Source organism: Saccopteryx leptura, chromosome 2 (genome assembly GCF_036850995.1).
Source record: "Saccopteryx leptura isolate mSacLep1 chromosome 2, mSacLep1_pri_phased_curated, whole genome shotgun sequence".
Taxonomy (NCBI): Eukaryota; Metazoa; Chordata; class Mammalia; order Chiroptera; family Emballonuridae; genus Saccopteryx; species Saccopteryx leptura.
In genome coordinates, this window is record NC_089504.1 from 34,796,331 (window position 1) to 34,809,084 (window position 12,754).

Here is a 12,754-nt window from a genome sequence, read left to right on the forward strand (position 1 = left end):
CCATGTTTTAGCCTATACTAGCACTTTCTTCCTTTCATGGCTGAATAATGTTCCTTTGTATGGATATACCTTTTGTTTATCCATTCGTCATTTGATGGGTATTTGGGTAGCTTCAAACTTTTGGTCATTGTGAATTGTGCTGCTCTGAACATTTGTGTGTAAGTTTATGTTTAAACTCCTGCTTTCAATTTTTTGGGGTATATACCCAGAAGTGGAATTACTGGGTCATATGGTATGGTATTTCTATGTTTAACTTCTTGAAGAATAGCCAAACTGTTTTCTATAGCAGCACCATTTTATATTCCCACCAATAATGCATGAGAATTCCAATTTCTCCACATCTTTGTCAACTTACTATATTTTTTCTTACTTCTAGTCATCTATTGGATGTGAAGTGGTATCTCATTGTGCTTTTGATTTTTACTCCCCTAATAACCAATGATGATTATCTTTTCATGTGCTTGTTGGCCATGTGTGTATCTTCTTCAGAAAAAAATTATTTAAAAACTGGGTTATTTGACTGAGATCACACAGCAAGTGAGTGTTTGAACCCAGGTGTTCTTATTTCAGATCTAAGGCTCTGTCCAAAGTAAAGTCAGATCCATCATCTCCTGGTCTCTCCTGATTGACACTACTGTTAACTACTAGCTACCATCATTTTGGGAAGCTCTCTATGTGCCAGGTATTGCCTTGGAAGTCTTTATAGCTAATCTTCCCAACAACCCAGGGAGTGGTTCTGTAATTATCTTCATTCTATTACTGAAGAAACTGATCTCAGGTTAAATAACTTGTTCAAGATCACACAAATAGTTAAGTGTCAGAACTAGGACTTAACCTGGGTCTGACTCCAAAGCCCAATAAACCATCAAGCGAAATTATTATTTTAAAGGTGACCAAGTCCTGAATATACGGTCTCTGAGCCGTCCTGTCTCCCAGCAAGAATTCCCAGCGCCTACAGCGCGCACACTCCGCCCACCGCCCCTCCCTCCCAGCGGCAGGGCCTCCACAAATTGCGCAGGCGCGCTTCCTCTCAGAGGCGGCTCGGTGCAGCCTGCGCGTGCGTAGCGCTACACTCTCAGTTCTGAGATTAGAGATGGCGGAGGCTGGGGAAGCTTCGCGGGAGTCGACGACTTCAGAACAGCCGGCGGAGCTGCCTCCCTCGGTGCGGGCGAGCATCGAGCGGAAGCGGCAGCGGGCGCTGATGCTGCGCCAGGCCCGGCTGGCGGCCCGGCCCTACTCGGCGACGGCGGTTGCGGCTACCGGAGGTTTGGGTCCTGGCGGCGCCTGCCCCTTCCTTCTCCCAGCCGACCGGGTGCCGCGTCCCGAGTGTGGCGTCGAGTCCCCTCGCGCCTTCGCGCACACCCTCCCGCTGCCCAGGAGGGATCCGCTCGGGGTCTTGTGGGAGCGAGCTGTCCCAGACGACAGGACGATTCCGCGGTAGAACCCAGCCTCCTGCCTCCCAGCCCGCGCTGTCCTCGCTGCACCTGGCTGTCCAGCCGCGGCCCAAATGCAGCCGCCCTCGGCGTCGGGAGGTGACAGCCGGGCCATCAGCGCCTCTGCTGTCCCTTTCTGTTCTCTTCCTGCAGCCTCCACCGGGACCAGAGGTGGCCCTTGTATACAGCATTTAGAATTGTTCTGTTTATGTACAAGGGCCCATATGGGCTTTCAATCGGTGACCACGTTTACTTACTTTTTGTAGGCATGACTAATGTAAAAGCAGCCCCAAAGATAATTGACACAGGAGGAGGCTTCATTCTGGAAGAGGAAGCAGAAGAAGAACGGACAATTGGAAAAGTTGTTCATCAGCCAGGTGAAGTGTGTTTTCAGAAAATAGATACCTAGGTTGGTCATTTTGAGTAACATGCATGATTCTTTGCAAGTTGATGTTAAATAAATAAGATAGTGGGCTGGTTAGCTTTATGAGAGCGATAAAGTTTTGCTAAGTTAAAAATTTAACAAATTTGGCCGTGATTAATAAACTTGTGTTTTGTATACAGTAAGTCTTCTCTTAACACCATGGATAGGTTTTGTGAATTTAAGCAAAACGATGTAAAAAACCCCTGATTTTATTATAGGCTAATTGATAGAAACAACAGTTAAAGTTCCTCTGGCATTTCATCAGTGTTGTAATGAAATGACATTGAATGAAAAGTTATTCCAGGACCTGCTGTACTTAGTGTTGACACTCTTTATTTTTTTTTTGTTTTTGTTTTTAGTGAGCGTTAGAGACAAGACAGGAAGTGAGAGAGATGAGAAGCATCAACTCATAGTTATGTCACTTTAATTGTTTATTGATTGCTTCTCATACATACCTTGACCAGGGCTCCAGCTGAGCCAGTGACTCCATGCTCAAGCCAGCGACCCTGCGTTCAATCCCACACTCAAGCCCATGACCTCTGGGTTTCAAACCTGGGACACCAGTGTCCCAGGTTGATGCTCTATTGCGCAACCGCTGGACAGGCCACTCACTCTTGTTTTGTAATGGGCAGACACAGCCGATATATTGACTGATGGACTAAATACTCAACATTTCTTTGATAGGCTGAAATGAGAGGCTAGAACCAAAGAGATAAAATTTAGGACATTCTTTCATATTTGGAGGAAAAAAGCTGTTTACAAAGGATAAGATAGGGAGACCTGGCATAAAAAAGAGAATATAAGTATTACCTAAGATTAAACTTTTGGTAAATCACTTAAATATAGCCATGTATATATCCTCTCAGTGAGGATACATTCACACTCTTTGAAAAAGTTCAAGTTTTATTTGATCATAAATTTGATAGCCAGTGGTGTAATATAACAGCTTACAAAACCTATTCAAGTTTTAGCTGCAGCCACAGAAGTGTTCATCAAGGTAGGTAATAGTCCTGTTCTGTTCAATGAGTGTCTATGCTATTGTTTGCAGAAGCTGAGACTTGAACTAAGATAAAGTTCCTTACCTAGGTATGTGAAGTTCTTAAAAGTATCTAGCTTCGCTTTACCTAGAATAGTCTTTGTGCTAGGTGTTGAGGATGTGTTGCTAAATACTATCTCTACCCTCAAGAAGTTTGTACTCTAGTGATTGAGACAAATAAAGAGGAAGCAGTTTTCTCTTTTGGTAGGGGGTGGAATGGAAGGAGAGAAAAAGTTTCCCATTTTAAAAGTGAATTTTGTATTCTCTCTCTTCTGCTGCCTTGCTCTTCACCGTTCTTTTATGTTATGTGTGAGTCAAGGAATGCAGGCAGCCCAAGGACAAGGTAATAGGTTGTCCCATGAAACATCTAGAAAGAAGATAGCCCTACCAATATCCTTCTTTTTTTTTTTTTTTTTTTTACAGAGACAGAGTCAGTCAGAGAGAGGGATAGATAGGGACAGACAGACAGGAACAGAGAGATGAGAAGCATCAATCATTTGTTTTTCGTTGCTCATTGCGACACCTTAATTGTTCATTGATTGCTTTCTCATATGTGCCTTGACCATGGGCCTTCAGCAGACAGAGTAACCCCTTGCTTGAGCCAGCGATCTTGGGTCCAAGCTGGTGAGCTTTTGCTCAAACCACATGAGCCCGCGCTCAAGCTGGCGACCCCGGGGTCTCGAACCTGGGTCCTTGGCATCCCAGTCTGACGCTCTATCCACTGCGCCTCCACCTGGTCAGGCCTTTTTTTTTTTTTTTTTTTTTTTTTTAAAGTTTCAGTGAGAGTAAGGAAGGCAGAGAGACAGACTCCTGTATGTGCCCAACCGGACCCACCCAGAAAGCCCATTAGGTGGTGATGCTCTGCCCATCTGGGGCATTGCTCCATTGTTCAGCAGTTGAGCTCTTCTTAGCCCCTGAGCCATCCTCAGCACTTGGGGCCAACTTGCTCTAATCAACCCATGGTTGCAGGAGGGAGGGAAAGAGAGAGAAGCGAGATGGGTAAGGATGGAGAAGCAGATAGGTGCTTCTCCTGTGTGCCCTGACTACTAATCGAACCTGGGACATCCACACGCCAGGTAACCATCTACCACTGAGCAAACCGGCCAGGGCTTTACCAGTATCCTGACTTTAGCCCATTGAGACCTATGCCAGACAAACTAGATCTGTAAGATAATAAATTTGTGTTATTTTAGCCATTAAATCTGGGGTAATTTGTTACAGTAGCAATATAAAACTAACACAGGCCCTGGACAATCGGCTCAGTGGATAGAGTGTTGACCCACTGTGTGGATGTTCCAGGTTCTATCCCCGATCAGGGCACACATGAGAAGGGCACACATGACCATCTGCTTTTTCTTCCTCTCCCTCTACCCCTTCTCTGTCTCTTACCTTCTTGCAGCCAGTGGCTTGGTTGGTCTGAGTGTTGGCCTCAGGTGCCGAGAATAGCTTGGTTGATTTGAGCACTGGCCCCAGATGAGTTTCTGGGTGGATCCTGGTCTGGGCTCATGAGGGATTCTGCCTCACTATCTCTCCTCCTCTCACTTAAAATAAATAAATTAATTAAAATAAAACTAATACAAATAGGCCTGGCCATGTAGCTCAGTTGGTTAGAGTATTGTTCCAATACTCCAGGGTTGCAGGGAAGTCCCAATCAGGGCACATACAAGAATCAACCAATGAATGCATGAATAAGTAGAACAACAAATGGATCTCTCTGTCTCCCCCTTCCCCTCTCTTCCGCTCCCTCCCCCACTCCCTCTGTCTCCGTCTGTCTCCCTTCCTCTCCCTTTTTTTCCTTCTCTCTCTCTCCCTCCTCTCCCTCCCTCCCTCTCTTCTTCTCTCTCTTTCTGCCTCTCCCTCTCCCTCTCTCCTTTCTTCCCTCCTCTCTAAAAAATTTTTTTAACTAATACAGATATCTTACACATTGGGTTCAGAAATACTTGATGAATTGATAGGTACATTTTCTTCCTGATGTTATTTCCTATTTCTTTTTTCATCTGCAAAAATTTTCTTTAGTTAATATGTAAGATTACTTAATCAATCAAGCTTTTATTTTGTCTTTATGTAAATTACTTGTGTCAGGCGTAAAATACATGTTGAGAAGCTAATAAAATAGAAGAAAATCTTCTAGTCACAAAAAAGGAAACTTAAAGAATTAATCTTTTTTTCTTTAGGACCAGTAATGGAATTTGATTATGCAATATGTGAAGAATGTAGCAGGGAATTTATGGATTCCTATCTTATGAATCACTTTGATTTGCCAACTTGTGATAACTGCAGGTACTTGGTTCATTTCAGACAATGTCCTCAATTGCTAAAGTTTAATGTTTATACATAGGCCTAGTGTAAAACAATTCGATCCATTTGGATTTTACTTTGGGAGTTCCCTAACATTTCTGTGGTTTCCATTTTGCCAAAGAAATACAGGAAGCCTGTGCTTGTCAAGGTTATGCTATGTCACGCCATAGATAGTTTTTTTTTTCCTTTCTGCTGGCCTTGGGTTTTTTAGCCATCTCTTCGTATCAGGATCCTTATTTTACTGGCCTCAGTGTTTGCTGACCCCTTGGTCAAAGGACTGGGGCTGTGACTGAGAGGGGAGTCACTCTCCAGCTACTCCCTTAATGCTCTCAGAATCCCTCTTTCCGCTCATTTGTTATTCTCCTGAATAGTCAGGAAGAGGATAGGGAAAATGACATTCTTCTGCCATTCTTTTCTTCTTCTCTCAGCCTTTATCCTCTTTTTACTTCACCCCATAATAATCCTTATTCCACATGGGTCTCCTGTTCCCTGTTTATCTCAGCCAAGTCCTGTGTTGTTTTTCACACCTTAAGATCCTGTCTTAAATCTTACTTAGCCCTCTTACCTGTTCCCTGTTCCCGCTTACACCTACAGCCCGGATCAACTCCTCACCTGCTTTTTCAGCATACTGGGCGCCATCACCATTGACTTTTGCTCAGTGGAATCCTTGGAAGATGGAGAGCATGGAGTTGTTTTTGGTCTCATGATCACATCGGTGACTGGAAATGTCCTGACACCTGTTGGAATTATCAAGTGTAAACTCTTTCCGCATTGACACAGTGTCTTTAATGCCCAGGGTGGTGAAGGGCCACAGTATCACCACTCTCCTTAGAGTACAGACAGCTTTTGGAGACTGCATTAGCACATAGAATCTTACTTCCATGAGAAAATGAAAGCAACTGATGTATCGATTTAAAGAAAGTTGTGGGGTAGTCTGGAAAAAAATATACAGGGACTTTTAAAATTTAAACATAATTAAGAACATAGTCCTCCATTGTTTCCCTTTAGCATCTTCCAAGATTATAATTTTAGTTCAGTGTAGTTTACCGGTCCTCTCCTTTAGTTGAGACTTCTCAATTATTTAGCTTTTTTTTAAAAGATATTTCCAATTTTAAGTTTCCCTTCGCTGACCTACGCCTCCTCTTTGGTGTTCATTTGGCTTTTCGATTTCAGGTGTACTTGGCTCTCTGTTCAAACCGTATCCTCCTCTCCCACAGCACTTCAGAATAGGCTAGCCTCAGCTCTTGCCTGGGCCATCAGAGTGGGGATCTTTTAACTAGGCTCTTCCCCCAGCTTTTGCACTGTTGGTCTCTTCTCCACATAGCCTTTTACTCAGAACTCTTTAATGGTTTCTAACCCACTTGGAATAAAACTGTCTTCATTGTTGCTTACAAGGCCACTGCCTGTCTCTGACTTGATCTCTCTTCACTCCGCACCATCACGTCAAGATTCTGGCCGCAGTGGCCCTCTGCTGTGAGCTCCAGCTGCAAAGCACACTGTTGTCTTAGAGCCTTTGCATTTGCTCATCTCTCTGCTAGGAAAGTTCATTCTATTCAGTGTTCTCTATATTCTTAAGGGCCCTGCTCAAATGTCCCCTTATCAGTGACTTTCTCTGATTGCCAGTCTATTGGAAAATTTTATATTCCTTCATAGCACCTTTAGCTGTCATGTTTGGAGTCGACTGGCTTCTCCTTTACTTGAATGTCAGCTTCATGAAAACAAGGTTTTGTTTTATTCCTTGCTGTATTCCTCATGCCTCAAACAGTACTTGCCATGTCACTATGGACCAGTGAGGAAAAATGTAACTGACCCTGTCTCCTTTGAGAAGCTCAGCACCAGCTGGAAACTTAACTGTTGGACCTTGTATATCTATATTCCTCCATCCTGCTCATCCTGACTTTATCCTTTAGTTGATATTTTCTTACTTATTGAGTCTTAGTTCTCATTTATATTTGTTCTACCCTTATGAGTCATTTCAAATCCTTTGTGGAAAAGAGGGACTTTAAGTAGAAAAGAAATCCTTAACATGTTAAATAACATGGATTTGCTGCTAATATAGCTTCTCAGGATGTGTAAAAAATAAAATATTTTTCTGTTAGAATTTTTATGCTGTTAATTTGACTATGAGAGCTGCAGGAAAAAGTACTGTATATATCCTTGTGGCGTGCATACACCTCAGTTGTTGGGCTATGAAATCTTAGTTTATTTTAACTAACTTATATAATGGACTTAATTTGTTTTCAGAGATGCAGATGATAAACACAAACTTATAACTAAAACAGAAGCAAAACAAGAATACCTTCTGAAAGACTGTGATTTAGAAAAAAGAGAACCACCTCTTAAATTTATTGTGAAGAAGAATCCTCATCATTCCCAATGGGGCGATATGAAACTCTACTTAAAATTACAGGTCTCTAATAAGTTATATTCAGTTATTTTATACCCTAGGACAAAGGGAAGTTTTATTTTATTTTATTTTTGTATTTTTGTATTTTTCTGAAGTTGGAAACGGGAAGGCAGTCAGATAGACTCCCGCATGTGCCCAACTGGGATTCACCCAGCATGCCCACCAGGGGGTGATACTCTGCCCATCTGGGGTGTTGCTCTGCTGCAACCAGAGCCATTCTAGCACCTGAGGCAGAGGCCATGGAGCCATCCTCAGTGCCCGGGCCAACTTTTTGCTCCAATGGAGCCTTGGCTGCAGGAGGGGAAGAGCGAGACAGAGAGGAAGGAGAGGGGGAGGGGTGGAGAAGCAGATGGTGCTTCTCCTGCGTGCCCTGGCCGGGAATCGAACCCGGGACTCCTGCACGCCAGGCCAATGCTCTACCACTGAGCCAACTGGCCAGGGCCACAAAGGGAAGTTTTAACAAGAAAATAGTTGCTCATAGAGAGTTTTGAAAAAATCCTTTGTATTTTGTTGCTTTGTATATGAATCAGTCATTCGTAATGACAATAACATGTTTTCTTACTATGCTTTTTGGTGTAGCACTTTGGAGCAAATTTATTTTTACTGAGTAATGTTAGGAGTACAGTGGGAAACTAAAAAAGCTTGGAGTTAGTACCTCTTTTTCTGGGGTCTCCCAATCTTTTTTTAAAATTTAGGAATTTCACAAATGCCTAAAATCTAACTCCACTTTGGAAGCTCTCATCTGAAACCCTATCAGGTGTCCATGTAACTCTAGTATGTCCCAGAGTAGATCGCCTCAGCTCTCCCTGCTGCCACTGTGTTACAGGTGAGCCGAGATGCTTAATCCTGGCAGCACCTGGTGCTGCTGTATCGCCCGGGCTGGGCGCCCTGAGCCACAAGCAGCCTCCTTCCTGCATCTACCCCAGAACGATACAAATACTGTAATACTATTTTTGTGCCATTATATAAAAAATATTGGGAAGCATTGCTTTAGAGCAATTTGAATTAGAATGTACTAGAAAATCCTAATATCCTTAAATAAAATAAGGAGCCACATGTAAAACCAATCGTATACTGAATTTTATTAAACATAAGACACTATCCATTAGAAGAGTCACCATTATTTTATGTGCCATTAAACATTAAAAAGTGCTAAAAAAAAAAGTACTAATTGAACTGATCCAGTTGTTACTTTTATAATTACTGAAATAGTGCCACAGGCTTATTATACTGTTTTTTGCTGTTTATTGTGCTTGTGTGTATATAAAAAGGAAAATGTACAATGGATTTATTATGTATCCCTAAACTTCTTTACATTGAGAGTTCAATTTTTTTCAAAATTTTTATCTTTTTATTATTATTAAGTGAGAGGCGGGGAGGCAGAGAGACAGACTCCCCCATGCCCACTGACTGGGATCTACCTGGCAAGCCCCCTACCAGGCAATGTTCTGCCCCTCTGGGGCCACTGCTCAGCAACCAAGCTATTTCGTACTTGAGTGCCTGGGGCCAACTTGCTCCAATCCAGCCATGGGTGAGGGAAGGGAACAAAGAAGGAGAGAGAGAGAGAGAGAGAGAGAGAAGGGGGAGGGGTAGAGAAGCAGATGGTTGCTTCTGTGTGCCCTGACCGGGAATGGAACCTGGGACTTCCACACGCTGGCCCGATGCTCTACCTCTGAGCTGACCGGCCAGGGCCAAGTTCAGTTCTGAACCATTTTGAGTTGTTAAAGCACATTGATGATGCAGCATTTTCAGGGAGTTCAATTATGGAAAATGTTACATAAGTTTTAGAACTTTAGAAGTAATAATATATCTCTATTATGTTAAGAAGAAATTTGAGTTTGGCTACATTGATTGATATTTTAGTCCCCTTAACATACAGTGAGACATAGATATCCTGAGCATAATTCTTAGTGGGAATAGTATTCTCCTAAATATAAATACATTTTATAAAGAGTAAGGCTATATAATTCAAAGTTTTAAAACTAGAATCAATTTTTAGGTCACTCAGCTACTAAATTTTTTTGGGTTTTTTTGTGACAGAAGCAGAGAGAGACAGAGAGGGACAGATAGGAAGGGAGAGAGATGAGAAGTATCAATTCTTTGTTGCGGCACCTTAGTTGTTCATTGATTGTTTTCTCGTATGTGTCTTGACCAGGGGGCTATAGCAGAGCAAGTGACCCCTTGCTCAAGTCAGTGACCTTGGGTCCAAGCTGGTGAACCTTGCTCAAACCAGATGAGCCCGCGCTCAAGCCAGCAACCTCAGAGTTTCAAACCTGGGTCCTCTGCACCTCAGTCCAATGTTCAATCCACTTCAGTACCGCCTGGTCAGGCTAAAGTTTTTAAAATATGTATATGCTAAAGATCAGAAGTTAGTCAAGTAGATGAAAACTATTATTGATTCAGGAGAAGAGTAGTAGTGATTGCTTTCCTGTGGTGAGAGATTTTTGGAGATTACCTCAGACTGATCTGATGTGACTAATAAGTAAATTTTGGGGGTGAGCTTTCCAAAACTCATCAGACCCACTGACTTACATGTACTTACAATGATTCAAGTGAAAGAGCTGGGTGAGTCAGAAACTATTACAGTCAGGACAACTTTTCTAGTTATATTCAAAGTCAGCATACATTTCCTGAGGGCCCCATAGATTTAGATAGAGGTACTAATAGACTTGTTTCTCTATTTAAAATATTTTAAACTTCAAATAAGTCTTTATAAAATTGCACTTGAATTATATCATTCTTTGGAGCCTATGGATTTAATAATTATAAGTTTATAACTTGCAGCTCTGAATCACAGCTAATTTAAATATGGATTCTATGTTAAAGATTGTGAAGAGAGCTCTTGAAGTTTGGGGCAGTCTGGAAGCACTGGAAGAAGAGAAGGAAGTTCGACAGAAAAACCGAGAAAAAATGAAACAGAAGAAGTTTGATAGAAAAGTAAAAGGTAAGTGGCTACATTTATATCAAGAGACTGTTCTGCTGCTTTGCAAAAAGCCATTAGCTAAGTTCTTCATGTTTAAAGACTTAATGTCACTAGTAAATTGGATGTTTTGTCACATACAATGAGGGAAAAAGACTTAATGTTTGCTCTTAGCTATTGTTTGAGGCTCCAAGTCCAAACCTCACAGTACTGCATTTCTAAAAGGTATGTAAGCCTTCATTTTAACGTGAGTCATGTTTTTATTTTTTTTAATTTATTATTATTTTGTTGTTGTTGTTGTTTTGTATTTTTCTGAAGCTGGAAACAGGGAGAGACAGTCAGACAGACTCCCACATGCGCCCGACCAGGATCCACCCGGCACGCCCACCAGGGGCGACGCTCTGCCCACCAGGGGGCGATGCTCTGCCCACCAGGGGGCGATGCTCTGCCCCTCCGGGGCGTCGCTCTGCCGCGACCAGAGCCACTCTAGCGCCTGGGGCAGAGGCCAAGGAGCCATCCCCAGCGCCCGGGCCATCTTTACTCCAGTGGAGCCTTGGCTGCGGGAGAGGAAGAGAGAGACAGAGAGGAAGGAGGGGGTGGGGGTGGAGAAGCAAATGGGCGCTTCTCCTATGTGCCCTGGCCGGGAATTGAACCCGGGTCCCCCCCGCACGCCAGGCCGACACTCTACCGCTGAGCCAACTGGCCAGGGCCTATTTTTGTATTTTTTCTGAAGTGAGAAGTGGGAAAGCAGAGAGACAGACTCCTGCATGCACCTGACCAGTGTCCACCTGGCAAGCCCACCAGGGGGCGATGCTCTGCCCATCTGGGCTATTGTTCTGTTACAACCTGAGCCATTCCAGTGCCTGAGGCAGAGGCCATGGAGCCATCCTCAGCGCCCAGGCCAACTTTGCTTCAAAGGAGACTTAACTGCGGGAGGGGAAGAGAGAGAGACAGAGAGGAAGGAGAGGGGGAGGGGTGGAGAAGCAGATGGGTGCTTCTCCTGTGTGCCCTGGACAAGAATCAAACCCAGGACTTTTACATGCTGGGCCGATGCTCTACCATTGAGCTAGCCGGCCAGGGCCTGTGAGTCATGTTTTTATATGGGATCAGGGATGTGTCCCTGGTCAAAGATTTGAAATCAGTTTAATCTTAAATATGACCAGAAGGGTTAGAAAGAGTGAAGATATCCACCAGCAAGCCTCTGTAAAATTAAAAAAATAATGACTAAGCCTTAGTTATTTTAGCAGCTTGAAGGAACCTTTTCATGTCGGCTAGTCTAATGACGTTTATCTTACATATGAGTAAAAAGCTTAGAAGGGCAGAGTGACCTGCTGCATAGTTAGTGTTGGCCTGGAACCAGGCTTCCATGACTGAGGGTCGCATTCCTCTGTCCACATGTCTGTCTCCCCACGTGACTGTCGCTCTGTTGTCCACCTGTCTCTACTTGTCCATGTATCCATCCCTGTGTGCATGTGTGCAAAAGTCTTCATCCCTCTCTCCCTCAATCTGTCTATTAGTGCAGCCAGTAATAGTGTGTCAGCTGTGGTCCAGGCGCTGTGCTGATGTAAATGCAGGAGTCCCAGTTTCTCAGAAGAGAAAGGCCAGGAAACTTGAAGTCGTAAGAGTGATAAGTACTGTGATAGTGGTAAACACAGGGTACTGTGAGAACTGAGCACTTGCTGCTGTATCACAGAATCCCTAAAAAGTCTTAAAGAAGCAGGCACAGATGTTCATCACACAGTATTTGTAGGGTCCAAGTATAGTGTATAGTGGATGTAGAGAGCATGCATTTTATGTGTATACAGGGTTATACATATACTAAATTGGTATATTTAAAATGAGGATCAGTGATGTGTACCTGGTCAAAGACTTGGCATCATTTCAATCTTAAATATGACCAATGGGATTATAAAAGCAAAGCTATCCACCAGCAAGCCTCTGTAATTGCTTAAAATAAAAAAACATTATTTTATTAGTAACATTTTAATGTGTATTTTTCCAGGTCTTTCTGATGCATAGACACTAAATATTTTTTATAAAAGTGGAAGCACTGTTGAACATAAATAACCCCATTATAAACATCCTTATATTCATCTTTATATAGATTACAATTAACTTAAAATATCAATTCTAGAATCAGAGTAGGGTAAGTGTACGTTTATGGCTTTGTAGAGAGGGTTCCTATAGCGAACTATGCCAGATAAGAGCATTTATTTCACTAAAGCATCTTCCCCAA

At 42.9% G+C, this 12,754-nt stretch overlaps 1 protein-coding gene across 2 annotated transcripts in view; it reads left to right on the forward strand.

Annotated features, from left to right (window-relative positions):
- Positions 1–1,059: 1,059 nt before the first annotated feature.
- XPA (XPA, DNA damage recognition and repair factor) overlaps positions 1,060–12,754 on the forward strand; it is a 28,071-nt gene continuing 16,376 nt past the window's right edge. Inside the window, exons 1-5 of one of the 2 annotated variants that reach the window (XM_066367599.1) lie at positions 1,060–1,265; positions 1,700–1,810; positions 5,068–5,173; positions 7,436–7,601; positions 10,425–10,542. In XM_066367599.1, the coding sequence (XP_066223696.1) occupies positions 1,094–1,265; positions 1,700–1,810; positions 5,068–5,173; positions 7,436–7,601; positions 10,425–10,542 (673 nt within the window). In that variant the 5' untranslated portion in view covers positions 1,060–1,093. Of the gene's footprint in view, positions 1,605–1,699; positions 1,811–5,067; positions 5,174–7,435; positions 7,602–10,424; positions 10,543–12,754 lie in introns of both variants that reach the window. The other variant, XM_066367600.1, reaches the window with a different exon arrangement.